This window comes from Hoplias malabaricus, chromosome 13 (assembly GCF_029633855.1).
Source record: "Hoplias malabaricus isolate fHopMal1 chromosome 13, fHopMal1.hap1, whole genome shotgun sequence".
Lineage (NCBI taxonomy): Eukaryota > Metazoa > Chordata > Actinopteri > Characiformes > Erythrinidae > Hoplias > Hoplias malabaricus.
The window spans coordinates 16,626,102-16,647,219 of NC_089812.1; the positions used below are offsets into that span (position 1 = coordinate 16,626,102).

Here is a 21,118-nt window from a genome sequence, read left to right on the forward strand (position 1 = left end):
GTTTTACATTTTTCAACAACGCCGGCACTTTATCTACGGTTCCTCACTCTCCAGCACGAAAGTATGCCGCGAATCCGGATATTTTTCATCAAATGTGCTCGATGAAGAGTAAGAATCTGGTATTTTGATGACAGAAGTGAACTTGTTCCCTTTTTTACGATTCAGGATACCTAATTTTAGGAGGTTGTTTGTCACCTAAAATAGGGTAAAAGGCGAACATTCAATATCAACCTAACGTTACTTTTATTGAGCTAGCGCTAAGACGCTTCACTGCAGTTTTATAAATGACCGTACTCACATGTTCAGTGGGTTAGAGCTAGCTATTTTCAATCAAGCTGTTTTGGTAAGTATGCCTACTTTTGTCATTTTAGGCACTTATCAGATGACTATAGCGTTAACACTAAATTTTAAATGTAACGTAAATCATTATCCGTTACACCAACTTCATAAACTTTTCAAAATACGCTTGAGCCAATTTATAATCCCCATCCCAAGAGTGGTCTTAACAACGCTCAGTTGTTGATGGACCGAACGTTACCTTACAAAGATTCAGAAGAGCGGACCTTACAATTTCTTACAATCTCTCTCACTGTCTCTAAACGCTTCTTAGCTCTAAAAATTTTAAGCGCGAAAAAGTACACTTGTGATTGAAAGAAAAACCAAATATACTTAAATGTGATTGGTTGAGAGAAACGTATTCATTGGCTGTTTTCTATGTTTCTACCCAACAACAAATTCTCGACCAATCAGGGCTGTAATTTACTACGAAACGAGCCAACCAGGTGAAGAATGTTCTGAAGCAATACTTACAAGCTAATTCGACGATTTTTACCTCAGTCGTAGTGATAAAAATATTAACAGAAACGATTTGTTATAAAGACTATATTGAGTTATAATGCCTTTTCCATTCACATTCCAATTGACAAATTTCCCTTCATTAGGTTCTTTTGTTAGTTTTTATAAATTAGATTAGAAAATAATTTTTATCCAGCACAGTGCCAACATTGTCAGCATAATTATTTTATATCAGGCTTATACACAGTATAATATCTCTCATAGTTGTTGGTAATATTTGTATTTGTTTGTTTTCCAGAATAAAAGTCTGTGAATGTAAAATCTGAGGAGATTAAAAATTAGTTACATCCTGTACACAGGACAGTAATCTATGTGGTCCGATGGTAGACCTGCAGTGGTCTACAGTAAGTAGTGTGCCAACTTTTTACCTTAACAGTATGTTTTACCACTTTTAATAGCACTCAAAAATTGCCATATATGTAAATTAAACATAATTTTTATGAGTTTTGAAATAATATTACTCCATATTCCTACAGCAAAAATGTATGAAAATTATATTCTGGGTACCTGAGAAAATGTTCTTCAAGACTGCAGTGGAGAGGTCTGGTAACAGTTTGATTTTACCCTGTAATAGCTCTCACAATTTTGCAATATTTGCAAATGAAACCTTTTTTTTCTACTGAAATTTGCAATGCTATTACTCCAAATTCTTACAGTAAAAATGCATGAAAAAATGTACTCTGGGCACCTGAGGACATGCTCTTCAAGACTGCAGTGGAGTGGTCTGGTAACAGTTTGATTTAACCATTTTTATTAACATCTGAGTTATTTCAAGCCTATTACTCCTAATTCTTACAGTAAATGCACAAATATATTATATCATGTGTACCTGAGGACATGTTTTTCAATACAACAGTGGAAGTTTCTGGTAACAGTTTGATTTTTTATTTTAATGTCAGGAAAACTCAGAAAGACTTCCCTCCATTTATGGAACTTTCTGTACTTTTTAAGGGTAGCAAACCGGTCTTTTAGCCAATCAGGCCTGTTCTTAATAGTAACTATAGTGAACTATGTGGGATTATGTTTTTAAATTCCATTTCTTATAGATTTTCAATATCTGTGGTTTTCTGCGAGTCCCCGCTCTCGCTCCGACACTTTCTACCGTAAAGCGCGATGTAGACGCGCACAGTCAATCCTAGTGTTGATGGCCTGACTGCGTTTTCGCGAAGTGCAGATGGCGTGACCGCGGTTTTTTACGCCAGTGGACAGATGTGCTCCCTGTCTGGGCTATTTAACGAGGACATCCACGAGTCGGAAGGTGGAAAAAATAGCAAGAATTTAAGCAGGTAGCAAACGCAGGAAACAGCGCTAATCTAGCTGTTACATTAGTTAATGTAGTCTGGAAATCATAAAAACAGATTAATCAAAGTATATGGTCAGCTGCACAAATAAATAACAAAAAAAAAAACAATAACAAATAATACTACATAAGCCTGATGGGGATTATTGCTGGTTTGTTAGCTTGCAACAGAAAACTATAGTAATAGTTAGGTAGCTTTCTAGTTTGTAAGTCAGACTCCTCAGTAACATGTAATGCATTTTGCAGTTGTACAGATAAAGACTGGTGTCTATCTGTTGCTCTGCATGCTTTGCTCGCTCACTTTCACCCTGTTCTTCAATGTTCAGGACCCCCCACAAAACAGGTATGATTTGGGGGTGGATTCTCTATCATTCTGTTTAAAACAATATTCTTACAACTATAAGAATAGAAATGCCACTATAAGCAATAAATGTGAAAAATCAAAATGAAATGATTTACAACATTGTTGATTGATTAAGTGAATGTTTTCTTTGATCACCTATAATAAGTTGAATTTTATGGCACCCAAACTGTGGATTTTAATTATCCCAAGCACATTTGTTCATGTCATCTTATCATCTTCTAGTGCGATTACTGCGTAGTTCTTTTTAAAATGAGAGATGTTTTATAAATAAACAATTAACTATTGGGTTATTGTATTGATACAATTATTACCCCCTCTCAATTCTACCTCTTTCTCCCTTTCTCTCTGTTTCTCTCTCTCTCCCCCATTGTTCTGTATCCCCCGGAGTGAGTTCTTCCTTCTGCTGCAGGGGGTTTTGATCTCTCTCTCTCTCTCTCTCTCTCTCACACACACACACACACACACACATCCTCAAACAAAGAAACACCAGACTGATTTTCCTTTTTTTACATTACGGCTAATTTTTAACCAGAATCCGCTCTGAGAGCTTTTCTTTTATTGTCCCAACCAATCTTCTAGGCATTTTATTCTAGTGCCCAGTCCTCTTGTCGCGACCCCAGGCTGGAGATGGTGCAGCGGGCCGGCGGCGGTATATCACCGGTTTTGGGTGCTCTGCTGTGCGCGACGGCGTTGTGGAGCTCCGCTGCAGCGGTTCGGAGCTGCACCGAGTCCCGGCGAGTGTACGAGGAGCGCGGGCACAGCGCCTCCAGCAGCCCGCTGTCCCCTATCAGCGGTAAGTGCATCACTGTAGTTTCCCTTTAAAACTTACATCAAAATATGATGGAGCTGAAGAGTCAGAGAGCAGATGCTTTATTTAACAATATATGGGAACATGTTAATATGTTGTAAAGGTTAGGGAAGACAGGTTTACAGGACTGGGTTTAGTGTGAGCTCATGTTCAAATCACCCCACGTGGTAAATGGGACCTCTTTAAAATGTAAAGATTATTTGTTTTTCCTGTTTTTTCTCATATACTGTTTCACAATTTTCCAAAACCTTCCTATATTCAAATATTAAACCATCATTAATTTGTTTAATATTAAAACATATTAAATCTATTCAAGTTTAATGTAATGTGACTCAGATATTGTTTTTTCCCATAGCAATATTTCAGTAAGCAATCCTAGTAGTAACACTATGGGACATATGCAGTGGTGAGTGAACATCTGTTCAGTTAAACTCACAGCAACTGGGAAAGAAATGATATGATTCAGATAATTTAGTCTGTGCCTCAAACAGTGGGCATTTGGTTTGTTTTTTAACACATTTTCAGATATTTTTAGACATTTCGAGGTCTGTAGGAAGACGGGGTTCAACAAAGAACCTCGCCCACAATCAGCTGCTCCCTCAGCCTCATGTCTGTCTCTCTGTCTGTCTGTATATCTTTCTGCCTGTCTGACTGTTTTCTCCCAGCCAGGCATTAAATGTGAGCAGCACAATCTCATTAGTGTTTTTTTGTTAAAACAATGTACATTGTATAGATTAGAATTAATGGTGATTATTATAATAATTAAGAGCTTAATTAGTTTAGTGTGTATTATTGAAGATGCCTAACACTTATGCACTAAATTAAATACACAGGACCATTAATCATCACGGTCTAAAGAAAAACACGTATCTCTGTGTTTGTGGATGTATAGTTTGCTACATCATTTGAGCTGTCCTTAACAGTATGTGAAAATTTCATGATGAATTGACTAATAGAAATGCTCCAAAATACTCTGAATACTTTTTTTCCCCACTGACTTCCATTGAAATTCAATTTAAGAAGGTTTTTTCCCTCTCCTGTAAAGTTACTGTTTTGGGAGATACATGTTTGTCTTTGGACAGTGACACTATCCTCTTTTTCTAATGTGGGCACCAATTAGGTACCATCAATGTATTTGTAGGTAGCACGCTAGCTAACTTTCTAACATAGATAGTTGTAACATTCATTTATTCATTCATCTTCTGAACTGTCTTCATCCTGATCTGGGTTGTGGAACAGTCATTTTGCTGAAAGTTATTACACTACCCAGAGGTGGGAATGATAGCAGATTCACTGTCTGTCTAGTTCTACTCAATAGTCAAATTGTGACAAATTCTCAATTCTACAATGTGTCCTTCCTTTAAGATTAGGTGGTAGGAAGCTTGTTAATTTTGAGATACAATCACTAATTTTGAAATTATGTTATGTAATGTGATTCTCCTGCCGATGTCATAGTACAACAGACAACATTTCCCTAAATGACATGATATTCCAAAGTACAACAAATAAATTTTAAGCATTAGTTTGTATTATCAGATCAAATCTTTATTTCATTCCAAAGAAATACCTTCTTAAAAGCAGAAATGCAGATATTGATATGACTGCAAGATCGAGTGCACATACAAATTAGCACCAGGTTAAAAATTGGTTTTGCTTCCAAATTGGAAAAAGCATGGGTGTTAACTGTGTGTGTGTGGGTTTGGCTGCTGTGTCCTAGGGCAGCAGATGGTGGAAAGTGGGATGATGAGAGTCCCTTCATTAATGGAAGAGAGAACAAAAGGAGGACTTGAAAGGTGTGAATAGAATTTGGGGAGGGACTCACCCCTGTATGGTGTGTGTGTGTGTGTGTCTGTGCGAGAGAGAAAGAGGGAGAGAGAGAGGGAGAGACCACACATGCTAAACCAGACCTAACCGGAAATCAGAATGTCTTTTTTGTATACTCTGTTAGTTCAGGCTCTTGCTTTTATTAAACTTGATTCATCAGACAATATTGATCTTAAACCACGGAAGAGGAAACTGTTTGTGCCATAATCTTCCATCCTATAGGTTACTACTGCCCACTTCTACAGTGCCTCCTCCTTTCTGATTATGTCCTCATACTGCACAAGCAGGGAAAAATAATAAATAAGCATATATAATAATAATAATAAAGCACTTTTGATTTAACATACTTCCAGTTTATAGATTTTTCAAAGTCATTATTGGCAGTTAAAGCTTGGAAATATGTAAGATAGAAAGAATTATACTTCTGAAGGATTGGGTTTGAGATTTTGTTTTATTTTTGTAGGCATACAATCTTTCATTTCAAGTTAAATGTCAGGATCACGGAGCGGACTGACTGAGGGTGGACGCATTCGCTAAAACACAGTAAACATTTATTCACGGAAAATAACACAACAGAGACTTTAAACATAAGGAAAATAGGCTAAACTGGAGACAAGGAAATAAACAGGGTAAACGGGGACAGACGGACAACAAAGCGAAACGACGACAGAGGAAATGAAACAACGACGGGGGAACTTCGAAGCCAGCCAGAAAACATGACCGACAGGACTGAAGACAACAGAGAAATGAGTAATGTTCGACAAACATGACGTGAGACAAGAGGGCTTAAATACAAGACATAAATGAGACACACCTGGACAGATAACGAGGAGGACGGGTTAACAGATGACACAGACGAGGAGGCGGAACAAAGGCAGGACAAGGGCGGAGACAAGAACCGAAACAAAACATAGCCATGTGCTGAGAAAAAGCACATGACCAGGGAAAAACAGACACGACGAGACGAGGGCGTGACATTAAAAGTAAAATACCAGCACCTTTTTCTTTTTTCTTTTTTATTTATTTATTTTATGTTTGTGGGCCTTGTTTGTTGAAATGTCAATCTTTTCCCCAAATTCAGATTCAGGTTCTTGGCTGATGAGATTACATTCTATTCTACAGTAGAGTTTTAAAATATTCAAATTTCAAAGTCACTGCTCCTACCAATTTAACCTTTTATGAAGATAAATATTGTGGCATGGTGGTGCAGAAAGTAGTGTTTTTGTCACAGAGCTCCAGGGTCCTGGAGTTGTGGTTTCAAGCTCTGTTCCAGGTGACTGTGAGGAGTTTGGTGTGTTCTCCCTGTGTCTGCATGGGTTTTCTCCAGGTGCTCCAGTTTCTTTCCACAGTCCAAAAACACACATTAGTATTAGGATTAGGATTAGTATTAGGATTGGTGTGAGTGCCTTGCGCCCCGTGATTCCAGGTGGGCTCCGGACCCACAACTACCTTGAACTGTATAAGGGGTTACAGACAATGAATGAATGGACATAAATAGAATGGAATTTTAAAACATTAAAAAGTTGGTAGACATGGTTTTAATGTCAGTCTACTACATACAACGTTTTTCATTTTCCTTTGCATTTAACCCATCTGTGGCAGTGAAAGCACACACACACATACACACACACACACACACACACACACACACACACACACACACACATTAGTGCACTAATGGCAGTGAGTGCCCAGGGAACAGTTGGGGTTTGGTTCCTTGCTTAAAAAAGGTCTTAATATTTTGCATAGCCTGGCAAGAATGCATTGTTCCAGAAGAGTTCTCCTTTGTTTAAGTAATTATGTTTAAATGTGTCAAAATTCACACTGAAAATGTTATTAAAGAGAGGTTAATGTCAGAACCTGTAACAAACAAACAAAATTATACTAATCACCACTATTTATTTCTTGATGATAAGAACATAGATGATAAAAGAAAGTTTAGTAATAATAGAATTTTCACATGATATTTTAGATTTTATAGGTGTTTGGCAATATCTATGTCCATCTAAGCCCAACCTTTTTCATTTTAATATCATTTTGCACAGACAAATACACTATACCATTCTAATCTGAAAACACTAATGTTTCGTCAAACCTTTTCAAGAAGATTTACTTTAAAATACTAATGCATTATTCTTTTTCATCTTAAAAAATTGTTCGCAGCAAATATTTATTTATTTTTTTATTAATTTTGATCTAGTTTCTAAAATCTACAAACCAACATCAGCATTAACAACAGGAAAAATAAAAATGAAAAAAAAAAAATCATGAAAATGCATTTAATCAGTGGTTTGTTGTGAGAAAAAAAATCCAGAATCATCACAGAAGGACAAAAATGTTTTCCAGTTCACTTTGCAGCATTTCTTATTGTCCGTTGTGAAATTGTGACATAAGGAAAGAGCATCTGATATGTTTAAATGTTAAAAATGTTAAAAATGAAAATTGAGAAACATTAAACAGATACGAAGATGAGATAAGGTACAGAACACAATGAAACTGTTGTTAACAGTATTGTCTGTGGAAACTGATTGTATATTACAGATGTTAAAGATAGAAATAAGTTTTTAAAATGGGAATATTCCTCTTAAACAGGACTCTGGGGTATTCCTGACTGGCTGGTGTGTAATATCTCTGTTATTTACATGGATGTAAAATTTTGGCTCTGTGATGTTCGGATGTTTCTTAAGTCTGCTTTGTGATTGGCTGCTGTGCTTTATCTTTGTGCTATGATTGGCTGTTGTGTAATATCTCTGCTTTGTGATCGCTTGCTGTTTAATGTCTCTGCTTTATACTCATTGGCTGCTGTGTAATATCTATTCCTTGTGAGCTGCTCAGGTGTACTTTTTTGATGTGATTGGCCACTGTATAGTTTTTGTAGTTTGTAGCCATTTATTTTATATATTTATGATTGGGTTTTGTAGTACGCTTGCTTTGTGGGTCTGTTGTGTGTAATATATCTGCTCTGTGACAGGTTGGGGTGATAAATCTTGCCCCTGTGATTAGCAGCTGTATAAAATCTCTGCTCTGTAATGTGCTGTTGTAAAATATCTCTGTTTAGTGACTGTGATATTCTGTGATATTGCTCTTCATTGATCGATATCTCTGCTTTGTGATTTGTAGGGGAGCATTTGCGGCTCTGTCCTCAGGACTACACGTGTTGTTCCAGTCTGATGGAGGAGACGCTGGCGCGTCAGAGTGAGGCTGACTTCCTCTCTGCTATTGAGGACAACAGTCAGTTCATGCTGACGAGCTTCACTCAGAGGCATCGCAGGTTTGATGGTGAGAAGGATGGTGATGTGGTGTTTTTGTAATTCTCTTTTCCTCATTGTATCACAAATTCATGAAACATTACACATCCCTAATCCTACACTCCCTAAAGAAACTGCTCTTCAAAAATCTTATAGTTTGCATATATGTGTGTGTGTGTGTGTGTGTGTGTGTGTGTGTGTGTGTGTGTGTGTGTGTGTGTGTATGTGTGTGTGTGTGTGTTGGCGGTACGGTGGCGCAGCAGGTAGTGTAGCAGTCACACAGCTCCAGGGACCTGGAGGTTGTGGGTTCGAGTTCTGCTCTGGATGACTGTCTGTGAGGAGTGTGGTGTGTTCTCCCCGTGTGAGTTTCCTCCGGGTGCTTCGGTTTCTTCCCACAGTCCAAAAACACACGTTGGTTGGTGGATTGGCGATTCAAAACTGACCATAGGTGTGAGTGAATGTGTGAGTGTGTGTGTTGCCCTGTGAAGGACTGGTGCCCCGTCCAGGGCACCTTGCGCCCAATGATTCCAGGTAGGCTCTGGACCCACCGCGACCCTGAACTGGAGAAGCAGTTACAGATAATGAATGAATGAATTAATGTGTGTGTGTGTTGGTCACCCTGGCGAACAGCACGCCCAAGCTGATCCCACAAGTGTTCAATGGGGTTGAGGTCAGGACTGCTTACAGGCCATTCCATCTTCTCCACTCCCAAATTAGTCCCGGTAGTCTCTGTGGAGGCGAGCATTGTCATCTTGGAGGGACATCTGAGGTTTTTGGAGGATGGCTGGACTGGACATTTCAATCCGCCTTGCTACTCTACTCTGAGACCCAAGACGCACGAGACATCGTGAAATTTCATTCATTCATTCATTCATTCATTCATTCATTCATTCATTCATTATCTGTAACCACTTATCCAGTTCAGGGTCGCGGTGGGTCCAGAGCCTACCTGGAATCATTGGGCGCAAGGCGGGAATACACCCTGGAGGGGGCGCCAGTCCTTCACAGGGTATCCTGGAATTTGAGCCCTCAAATTGTCATGGTAATTAATCTAGCCACCAGAAAGGAAGACTAATTCTGCTTGGATCCAAGGAGAAACCAGTATAATGAAGACACTGAATCAACTCTCACTCCAATCTCTACTTTATTTGAACAATCATCAGTTTATATATGGCTTTTGTCATGTATACTTGTCTTGCTATGTGTATCTACTGTGTCCTCATACATGGATTACAGTGTTAGTTTGCATTTTTTCAACACATTGCCGACACCAGTGCAAACGGGCCTGACGGTGAAGGGCAGTCATGGCAGGCCTCCTGGCAGCCTAATGAGACTGATAAGATTTATTGCCAAGAATCATTGTAAATAAAGAAATAATGTACCAAACACAAATTTCCTTAGTTCATAATGATTGAAATTGATCGAAAATCACTGGAATTATGTATATGTTATGTATAACTACATAATTAATTATGTATAACTACAATTAAAAAAAATAAATATTCTTGTTTTTATGAAATATATATTCTTATATAATATATTGCTTCTGTTTCTTTGCCTCTGTGTCTAATGTCATGCTGTATTTTTTTCTGTGTCAGAATTTTTCCGTGAGTTGATTGATGTGGAGGAGAAGGTGATGAATCAAATGTTCACCAAAACGTACGGTCGCCTGTACACACAGAACGCAAACCTCTTCCAGCAGCTGTTCACAGAGCTGCGGAGTTACTACTCAGGTTCGTGTGTATGTACATCTGAACAGATTTGAACACTTATTCAAATAAAACAATCTAGCATGAATCAAAATTTCAAATTGTTACTATATTTTTTTTAATGTAAGAAAACCAAACTCACAAAAGAGATACTGAATACACTGAGGAGTCCAACAATTCATGCAGGACACCTGTGTCTTTATGAAGACAGTGTGAAGTTATGATCCACAACTACACAGATAACTACACAGGTCTTGTATTTTTACATTAAAATTGTAGCTTCAAATCATTGCGAGGCTTCACTGATCTGTAATAGGGAGAATAGATCCTCTGCCATTGCTACTCCTGGCTTAACACCGCAGAAACGGCACTATATAATGTTTAGAGGAGGGTAGGTGTAAAATTTCACCTGCCTAAAAGTAAATGCAGCAACATTTATTCTACTGCACCTTAAATTCTACATGACTAGGGAGTGCAGATGGAAATTATAAATAAATAAATAGATGGATAGATAAATAGATAAATAGTGCATAAATAGTGAAAAAATTCCTGCAAAATGTATTCATAATGTATTCCCATTAATGGACATTCGATCATTCATTCTCTATAGGAAATAAACTAATTTAAAAATGTCCCTGCAGGAATTATTTTATACCCAGTACCTGAGAGGAACTGTTTATTTTTCTGTGTTCAGGAGGTGGTGTGAGTCTAGCAGAGGTGCTGTCAGACTTCTGGGCCGGGTTGGTGGAGAGAGTCTTTTCTCTGGTCAATCCTCAGTATCAATTTGGTCAGGATTATCTGGAGTGTGTGAGCAAACATGCTGAGCAACTACAGCCTTTTGGAGACCTTCCACGTAAACTCCGTGTACAGGTAAACACACACACACACACACACACACGCACACACATATAACATACACTTGCGTTATAATGATAACCCAAGGATATCAAACTACACAGGAATGTCTAATACACATCTGCCAATGTTGTCATTGTAAATAACAAATAACAAATCTGTATCATAGTGGGGCGGCACGGTGATGCAGCAGGTAGTGTCGCAGTCACACAGCTCCAGGGGCCTGGAGGTTGTGGGTTCGATTCCCGCTCCGGGTGACTGTCTGTGAGGAGTTGGTGTGTTCTCCCCGTGTCCGCGTGGGTTTCCTCCGGGTGCTCCGGTTTCCTCCCACAGTCCAAAAACACACGTTGCAGGTGGATTGGCGACTCGAAAGTGTCCATAGGTGTGAGTGTGTGAGTGAATGTGTGTGTGTCTGTGTTGCCCTGTGAAGGACTGGCGTCCCCTCCAGGGTGTATTCCCGCCTTGCGCCCAATGATTCCAGGTAGGCTCTGGACCCCCCGCGACCCTAAATTGGATAAGCGGTTACAGATAATGGATGGATGGATGTATCATAGTGTGAGTTTTATGTGTATAATCTCTTCAGCCTGGCTAATGTTCAAGGGCAATTCTCTTTCTCTCACTTACTTTTTTATATTTCTTTGTCTTTCTAAATATAAAAGGGACATTCTTTCCTACATGTATTTGCACAGTCACATGCTAAGTTGTTATAAGAGCCCAGGTTGTTCTGATAGTGGCCTTCAACTCTTCTGTATTTTTGGGTCCCCAAAACATCACTGACTGTGGAGACTTTACACTGGACCTCAAGCAACGTGGATTCTGTGCCTCTCGACTCTTCCTCCAGACTATGGGACATTGACTTTCATTCAATCATTCATTGTCTGTAACCGCTCATCCAGTTCAGGGTTGGTGGTGGGTCCGGAGCCTACCCTGGAGGAGGCACCAGTCCTTCACAGGGCAATACACACTCACACATTCACTTACACATTCACACCTATGGTCACTTTGAGGCAATATGTGTTTTTGGATTGTGGGTGAAAACCAGAGCACCCGGACGAAACCCATGTGGACAAGGGGAGAACACACCAAACTTCTCACAGTCACCCGGAGTGGGACTTGAACCCACAACCCCAGGATCCTGGAGTCTTGTGACTGTGACACTAGCTGCTGCCCTTGATTTTCTAAGTGAAAATAGGAACAAACCTAAGAAATGTTTTTCTGCACATTTATATTAAATTTAATTTATAAGCAATTGTTCCCTATATTTAGTCATTGCCACTTCCAAACAATTTTCTCTGCTAAGTTGAAAGATAGCACATGCTTCTGCAGAGGTATTGATGGGATGTCCTTAAACAACTAAATGTGCTGATGACATTTACATATGTTTTTTTCTTCTTCATAATCTGTCAGGTTTAGCAAATTATAAAAACCTATCTGAATATCAAACTCATTTGTGACTACAGGCTCATTTTACCTGCTTATCCCTTTCTCTCTCTCTCTCTCTCTCTCTCTCTCTCTCTCTCTTTCTGTCTCTGTGTGTGTGTGTCACACTCTCTCTCTATTTTTTTTTATGCTCAGCTTTCCCGAACATTCATTGCTGTGAGGGCTTTGGTCCAGGGTCTGGCCACAGGGCGAGAGATTGTTAATAAAGCAACAAAGGTAAGTGTGTTTGAGTGTGTGCTTTTGTATTTTGGAAAGATAGTGAAAATCTCATTAATTTCTAGAACACAACCCACACTTTTTTACATATTAGAAATGCTATTGATTATTTTTAACAGAATGTTGGAAATTGAAGAAACATTATGTCTTCTGTCTGTCTGTCTACCTGCTGCTGTCTGTCACCGCTCTAGTTAAGTGTGAGCTCAGAGTGTGTCCGTGCGCTGATGCGACAGTGGTATTGCCCACTGTGTCGAGGAATTCCCTTGCTCCAATCCTGCCACTCGTTCTGCCTCAACGTAATGAAGGGCTGCCTGGCCAATCAGGCAGATTTAGACACAGAATGGAACAATTTCATTGGTGAGCAACCAAAAGGGGCGGGATCAGTTAGTTAAACCTTCAGTGGGGTGTCTATATAGACTTTAAATAAACTGACAAATTAATGAATAAAATAAATCAGCCACAGGTCACTACTTATGTGTCTTATGTTTATTTGTTAGATTTACTGGGGCTACACGGCTAATATTTGATATAAAAATTAAACTGCATGCTTAAGTTTGGAAAATCTTGCCATAAATAGTATTTAAAATGTTGATTGATATCCAATAAACATGACTATGTCATTTTTAACATTGTAAAACTATAATATTGATTTCTGTAAACATTCGAAAAAGTATACAGCATAGCACAAAACAGTATCCACTTTGAAGTTCTAATCTTTCTTAATTTTTATCCATTTTATTATAAGCAACTGTATTCAAAATCATTTTATTTGATTGAGGCAGTGTAAAAAATGTATGATGAATTTTTTTTTAAATATTACACACTAATTGTTGACCTATAAGGTGCCATTACTTGTTAGCCACATTAGACTTGTATCTTAGCTGCAAAACAAAAACAAAAAACTGTTTGTGGAGATGTGCTTGTCTTACTGACCATATTTGAGGGAAGAAAATTCTTTTGAATTTTTACTTTAAGCTAAAGGTTCAGAAGCTGTATTTTTAGTTGATCTCTCTATCTGTCTTTCTCTCCCTCTCTCTCTCAGAATCCCTGCTCTCCTTGGCTGAAAGGCTGGCAGGGCCATTTAATGCAGAACTGGCTGTAGATTCCATTGCTGTGAAAGTGTCTGAGGCCATCATGCATATGCAGGAAAACAGTGTAACAATTTCTACCAAGGCAAGTCTCCCAGATACACTCATAAAAACAGAAAAATCTCCAAAAAGCCTCAGCATCTAATGTCTAGCATAATACATTATTAAAACACAAACTGCATTAATATTTAGATCCCTCACTCAGTAAATGTGGCATGTATCATGCAAAATTAAACATAGCCACATCCAAGTAGAGAATGTCACTTGCTTGTAAGGAAACTAGTGGTAGAGTATTGAAATTGTTTGATCCCAGCCACTTGTTTTTAAAATTCAAGTTACTAGGAAAAAACTAGAAAGGCTATTAATGGAAAACACATGAGGATGGTTGAAGGAAGAAGGAAGAAATCAAAGGGTAAAAAGAGAAAACTCAATACAATATGCATTGGAAAAAATATACAACAAAACAATTATCTCGGAAGTTTAGGACAGAACTGTAAGAAACTGTATCTATAAGGTTTCAGGTTCTTAATAAATTTTTAATGTCTCCATACCAAAACATACACATCTACTTACCCAAATGCTCATGAAATAATAATACTTAAAACTTCCAATAATGCTTAAAAACTATATAAATAAGCCACAGAGGTTTTGTGGAATGATGAAACAACTGAAATTTTCAGGCCATGAATCAGTGGTGTGTCTGGAGAAGGAAAAATCAAGCGTACACTGAAAAGAACGCCTTCCCTAAAGTGAAGCATGGTAGTGGCTCAGCAATACTTTGACATATATAAATATATAGGTACTGGTCATAAAATTAGAATATCATGAAAAAGTTTATTTATTTCAGAATTTGGTTTAAAAAGTGAAACTTGTATATTATACTCATTTATTACACACAGACTGATATTTTTGGAAATGCTGGCCAACTGAAAAGTATGAACATGAAAAGTATGAGCATGTATAGCACTCAGTACTTAATTGGGGCTTCTTTTTGCCTGAAATACTGCAGCAATGTGGTGTGGCATGGAGTCGATCAGTCTGTGGCACTGCTCAGGTGTTATGAGAGCCCAGGTTGCTCTGATAGTGGCCTTCAACTCTTCTGCATTGTTGGGTCTGGCTTATTGCATATTCCTCTTCACATCTATGGGGTTAAGGTCAAGCGATTTTGCTGGCCAATTAAGAACAAGGATACCATGGTCCTTAAACCAGGTACTGGTAGCTTTGGCACTGTGTGCAGGTGCAAAGTCCTGTTGGAAAATGGAATCTGCATCGCCATAAAGTTGGTCAGAAGCAGGAAGCATGAAGTTCTCTAAAACTCCTAGAAGATGGCTGTGTTGACCTTGGACCTCAGAAATCACAGTGGACCAACACCAGCAGATGACATGGCACCCCAAACCATCACTGACTGTAGAAACTGTACACTGGACCTCAAGCAACGTGGATTCTGTGCCTCTGCTCTATTCCTTCAGTCTCTGGGACCTTGATTTCAAAAGGAAATGCAAAATTTTCTTTCATCAGAGAACATAACTTGGACCACTCAGCAGCAGTCCAGTCCTTTTTGGAAGTGAGATGCTTCTGATGCTGTGTCTTGTTCAAGAGTGGCTTGACACAAGGAATGCGACAGCTGAAACCCATGTCTTGCATATGTCTGTGTGTGGTGGTTCTTGAAGCACTGATTCCAGCTGCAGTCCAGTCTTTGTGAATCTCCCCAACATTTTTGAATGGGTTTTGTTTCACAATCCTCTCCAGGGTGCGGTTATACCTATTGCCTGTACACTTTTCTACCACACCATTTCCTTCCCTTCGCCTCTCTATTAATGTGCTTGGACACAGAGCTCTGTGAACAGCAGCCTCTTTTCCAGTGATCTTTTGTGTCTTGCCCTGTTGTGTAAGGTCTCAATGGTCATCTTTTGGATAACTGTCAGCAGTCTTCTCCATGATTGTGTAGCCTACAGAACTAGACTGAGAGGCAATTTAAAGGCCTTTGCAGGTGTTTTGAGTTAATTAGCTGATTAGAGTGTGGCACCAGGTGTCTTCAATATTGAACCTTTTCACAATATTCTAATTTTCTGTGAAATTGAATTTGGGGTTTTCATTAGTTGTCAGTTATAATCATTAGATATCATTAGATAATATAAAGTTTCACATTTTGAATGGAATTACTGGAATAAATCAACTTTTTCATAATATTATTAACAGGGTTTATATGTAATTAAAAATACCTTTTGCAAACTAATGACCACTAAGTTGTTTTCAAGTAGCCTGGACTGGAAGGGCAAATTCATGGCTCTGGCAAATATCAAACGAAACTTAAACTGTTATTAAATTAAGGGAAATTCTCTAAAAAATAAGGGGAAAAACATTCAGCTGAACAGTCATTAGCATTACAAAACAAAATCTATTCGGGTGTGATTTCGTATTAAAGGAAGTGAAGGTTGAGTAGATCAGCAAAACCTAAAAATAAAAATATTTAACCCAAGAGTCAAGAAACTGCAATGGTTTCCCAGGGTTCCTTCATCACATTCTGTGTTTATGGATCTGAATTTATGCTGTTTTCATTTTTGTTGAAATTCTGAACTCTGTTTTTAATTTTATTAAATAATGGTTTTAAATGAAGAGAAAACACTGTACTAAATGTTTGTGTATTACATTTATTATTTAGTCAATCTATAAATTGTTTTTGCCCTGTGAAGGACTGGCGCCCCCTGCAGGGTGTATTCCCGCCTTGCGCCCAATGATTCCAGGTAGGCTCTGGACCCACCGCGACCCTGAACTGGATAAGTGCTTATAGATAATGAATGAATGAATATAAATAGTTTTTGAGTCACTGGTGAAACACAACCTCATATCTAACAAAAATATAATTTTACAGGAAACAAAACTTCTTTATTTTGAATGAGAGTTAAAAAAAGACATTTTTTTTTTCAAGAAATATCCTAAATGAATGGCACAAATTCCCATAGATCAAGTTCAAATATATGTGAAAAGCCATCCCAGAAGATCAGAGACCACAAAATGGATGCCAGTTTCATAATAATGGCCATGGCTTAGAAATGTGCTGAGTAGAATAAATGGATGAATATGATTGCAAGCTATATTGTAAAAGTGTGTGTGAACTTTCTGCAGGTATTTCAGGGATGTGGCAATCCTCGCCCTGTCCCCGGCCGAGCAAAGCGCTCACCTCGAGATCGAGAACGTGAGAGAGAACAAGACAGAGACAGAGGCAGCAGGAGGGCATTCAAAATTTACAGTCCAGAAGAAAAACCAACTACTGCTGCAGGAACAAATCTGGACCGCCTGGTGAGATTATTTATAAGCAAAACTGTACTGTAGAATAAAATAATCACCAGTGTTGTATAGTTGTAAAGATTAATAAAGAATTGATTTTGTTAACAAAGGTCAAATTTACAGGCTTTTTTAAATCTTAAAAATAAATTAGTCTCCTATAAGTTCATACCCAACACAGCCTGTCCTTGTGTGCTATTGTAAAGAATGTGTTCAGATGGCCTGTGTTCAGGTGATTTTGTGTGACTGTGGTTGTATGACCCGTAAGGTGTTTACAGGTGTTTATTACATGCCACCTGTTGTGTAAACTCTGTGAAGGTTCTGGAGCTGAAGGAGCGTCTGAGGCCCATGAGAGGATTCTGGGTGTCTTTGCCACACACTATTTGCAACGATGTTAAAATGGCAGCTGACGTGACCAATGAAGACCGCTGCTGGAACGGTCAGAATCGAGGGAGGTGTGTGTGTGTGATTGTGTGTGAAAGAGAAAAGAAAGACTATATACCTGGAATATATATATATATATATATATATATAAATCAATTTAAACTCTCATTTATCTCTTGCTTGTGTGTGTGTGTGTGTGTGTGTGCCTATCAGGTATCTGCCAGATGTAATGGGTGATGGGTTGGTTAATCAGGTGAATAATCCAGAGGTGGAAGTTGACATTGCACGTCCTGATGTTCGAACTCGTCAGCTCATTATGGAACTGCGAGTGGCTGTAAACCGCCTCAAACACGCCTACAACGGCCAGGACACAGACTTCATGGACAGTGAGTCCTTCTCTATGTCCCCTGTCTGCTCTTTATCTCTCTCTCTCTTTGCCTCTCATTTGGAAATAGTTGGACATCACAATTTCAGTGTCATGTACCTCATAAGGCTTGTATATTGATTTGTTTATTTATTTATCATGTATGCTTATTTGTTCTTTTATCACATTTTAAATCTGAAGGAAAATATTCAAGCTTTGTTTGCAACAGTGCACTACCATTTTGTAAATGCTGAAATGTAAGACAGATTAATCTGGTGGTTTCCTGGGAAACGTAAGTGCTCTTAGTGGAAATTTCTGCATCAGTTGTGCTGGGCTTTTCAAACATTCAGCCAGTTATTATGAATAATTTATAATTTAATTTCCAGAAGAAAGGTGCCTGTGTGGTTAATCAAGATGGCCAGACACTTTAAGCCATTTGAGGTGAACTACAGCTGAATGATCCTTCGTCTCTGGATTTCTGTAAAATTTCAACCCAATTAATACTTTAGCTGATGGATGATATTCATCTATTAAATACCTGCACAACAAGGATCAACTCAGTAAGAGATGCTGTGATCTATAAAACTGCAAAACAAAGTAAAAAAAAAGTGTTGTTGTAATGCCAAAGTACAGGTCTTGCAAACAAGTTTATGACAAAAATAAGTGAAAATGAGGGTGGTGCAGCAGGTAGTGTCGCAGTCACACAGCTCCGTGTGACTGTCTGTGAGGAGTTGGTGTGTTCTCCCCGTGTTCGCGTGCTCCGGTTTCCTCCCACAGTCTAAAAGCACACGTTGGTAGATGGATTGGCGACTCAAAAGTGTCCGTAGGTGTGTGTGTGTGTGTGTGTTGCCCTGTGAAGGACTGGCGCCCCCTCCAGGGTGTATTCCTGCCTTGCGCCCAATGATTCCAGGTAGGCTCTGGACAGATAATGAATGAATGAATGAATAAGTGAAAATGAAAAACGTATTCAGAATTATATATTTTGTATGAAAATTCAGTATTCAAACATGACAAATTGGTTGAAATACTCATAATGGTCTTTACTCGGATTTCACTGTTGGTTTCAATGTAAATACCTTTTATTTTTTCATAATTTGTGTGTGTGTGTGTGTGTGTGTTCAGGTGAAGGAGATGATGGCAGTGGTTCTGGACTAGGGGAGCGGTACAGTGACGACTGGCCCGGATACGGCCCATACTCACCCCCACGTAGTCCCGCCCATCCCCCGAAAACATCCCGCCCCCGTGACCGCAGTGCCAACAGGTGGAACAGAGCTAATGGACCAATCAAATCGGCCGCACAGAAAGCTCCTCCCCTTTATCTATATACCCTTGTCTTTTCTCTTCTGCTGTGTCTCGCCCCCCAGTGACGATCGCCTGCTACTCTGGTTTGCAACATCTTCGTTTACTGGAAAATAATGTAATCCTCTGGGAATTTGCTACAGTCCAGGAATGGTTGCAGCTACTGAGACTACACGAACTTCAGATAGAAAAAGCACAAAAGTAATCAGAGGTCAGAGAGCAAGATAACAGAAAGTGATAGTAAGAGAGTATTCACGAGGGATGAAAGGAAACGCGCCCTTTTTTGTTCTTTGTGCCAGATGGCTTTTTTGTATGTGTCCAAATATTAATGTGAGCTTGAACATCAACACGCATCGATAATCTCACCTTTAGGTTTAATTTATTTATCCCTTGAAGATTATTTATTGTATATTTATTTACTGTATAAGCAAATGATGGTGAATGTTTAGAGAGTGGGGATGAAGAAGTGTCGATGGGGATGTTTCTGACTGTATGTAAATGAATTTGTATTTCTGTCTGGACATGTGTGTGTGTGTGAGGGAGAGAGAATGTTTTTTTTTCTGTGGGATGAGTAATTACTTGTGTGTGTGTGTGTGTTTTTGTTTTGTTTTTTTTGTTTTTTTTGTGGATCTGTGTTTTTATTTTCTTGAATTTGCATCTACATTTTATAACATTTTCAGACAGATTTTACTGAATGTTGAATCTGAATGTTTGACTCTCCATAATTTTCCACTGAAAGTATGGGTCAGCATTAGATTAGAGTTAGAGTTAGATTTAGTTCTGTAGTTAGAGCTGTGAATGTTTCTTGGTGCCATTTCCACAGCAGGTCCAGGCTCAGTGAGAGAGGGTCAGTATTAAAGGATCTTTTGGTGTTACACTACTGTGAAGTTTGGTTTCACTGTTTGAACTACAGCTGTTTCCTGGGGTTTTTTTTCCTGAATTCTCAGGACGTCTCCACTTTTTAATCACACTATGAAGACAATTTTGTATTTGAACTCAAAATAAATGAGGCCTCTTATATATATCTGTGTTTTCCAGTTATGTTTATATATCAATCATGCTTTGTTTAAGGCACAACAAACCCAATATGTTATTATGTTCCAAAAATATGCAAAAAACACATTTTTATATTGTCATTTGGAGATTAACAAGAGGGCACCAGCACCTTGCAGAAAAATCTAGAAATATAATTTAAAAAGCTTTAAAAGTATAACTGCATGTTGTATTATTAAAAACTACACATACAAACACAAGTTTTAATTTAACTCCTCACAATCCAAAGTTGATAAAAACTACAGAATACTTTAGTAAATGCACTTTGTTACACTACTCAAATTTTGTATTGGAAGATTTGTTTGTGTGGCTCAAATATAAATTTAATTAAATATTACTACTAAAAAATGAACACATTAAAATGCTATATTCACATACTGTACTGGGCGGCATGGTGGCGCTGCAGGTAGCGTTGCGGTCATACAGCTCCAGGGTCCTGGAGGTTGTGGGTTCGAGCCACGCTCTGAGTGACTGTCTGTGAGTAGTTTGGTATGTTCTCCCTGTGTGCGCCTGGGTTTCCTCTGGGTACAGCAGTAGGTGGACTGGTGAGTCAAAAGTGTTCATAGGTGCGGGTGTGTGGGTGTGTGTCACCCTGCGGGAGGACTGTGTTCCTGCCTTGCACCCGGTAGTTCCTGGTAGACACTGGACCTGCCATGATCCTGAACTGGATAGACGTTTACAGACAGTGAATATCTCTATGCCAAAACAAACTCATCTACTGACCCAAAAGCCTGCTTTGCAGCCAGTAGTTCTGGGTAGACTCCGGACCTGCCATGACCCTGAACTGGGTAGACGTTTACAGACAATGAATGAATGAATGAACACTGTACTATAAAGGTGTAATAAAGAGTGCAGTAGGATTTTATTTTAATTTAATCTATTTGCAACTCACTGAAAACCTCCAGCAAGAGGTGAGTAAGATTTACAAGTAAGAGACTATTATATGATACTAAGTCAATTTTCTATGAGCAGTGGACTAATTCTTCAGTTTCTCACATCCTCAAAGAATTTTGTGCAGGAATAAAC

The 21,118-nt window shown here is 38.7% G+C and overlaps 2 protein-coding genes across 4 annotated transcripts in view; one reads left to right on the plus strand and one right to left on the minus strand.

Moving 5' to 3' along the window:
• The window catches only part of LOC136664636 (cohesin subunit SA-3), a 34,390-nt gene extending 33,715 nt beyond the window's left edge, over window positions 1-675 (minus strand). The window contains exon 1 of one of the 2 annotated variants that reach the window (XM_066641947.1): window positions 8-257. The gene's annotated coding sequence lies outside the window, so the exon portion shown is untranslated. Of the gene's footprint in view, window positions 1-7; window positions 258-538 lie in introns of those variants that run through there. The other variant, XM_066641946.1, reaches the window with a different exon arrangement.
• Window positions 214-20,041, plus strand: gpc2 (glypican 2). 2 transcript variants are annotated; one of them, XM_066641953.1, is made up of 13 exons: window positions 266-343; window positions 1,094-1,199; window positions 3,099-3,312; window positions 8,272-8,430; window positions 9,998-10,132; window positions 10,803-10,978; window positions 12,539-12,619; window positions 12,811-12,976; window positions 13,662-13,792; window positions 16,834-17,007; window positions 17,311-17,447; window positions 17,590-17,762; window positions 18,863-20,041. In XM_066641953.1, the coding sequence occupies exons 2-13, from the start codon at window positions 1,176-1,178 to the stop codon at window positions 19,105-19,107; spliced, it is 1,815 nt and encodes a 604-aa protein (XP_066498050.1). In that variant the 5' UTR covers window positions 266-343; window positions 1,094-1,175; the 3' UTR covers window positions 19,108-20,041. The 2 variants fall into 2 exon arrangements, with proteins under 2 accessions (XP_066498049.1, XP_066498050.1); XM_066641952.1 differs by lacking the exon at window positions 1,094-1,199 and having other exon boundaries at window positions 214-343.
• The last annotated feature ends 1,077 nt before the right edge of the window (window positions 20,042-21,118 follow it).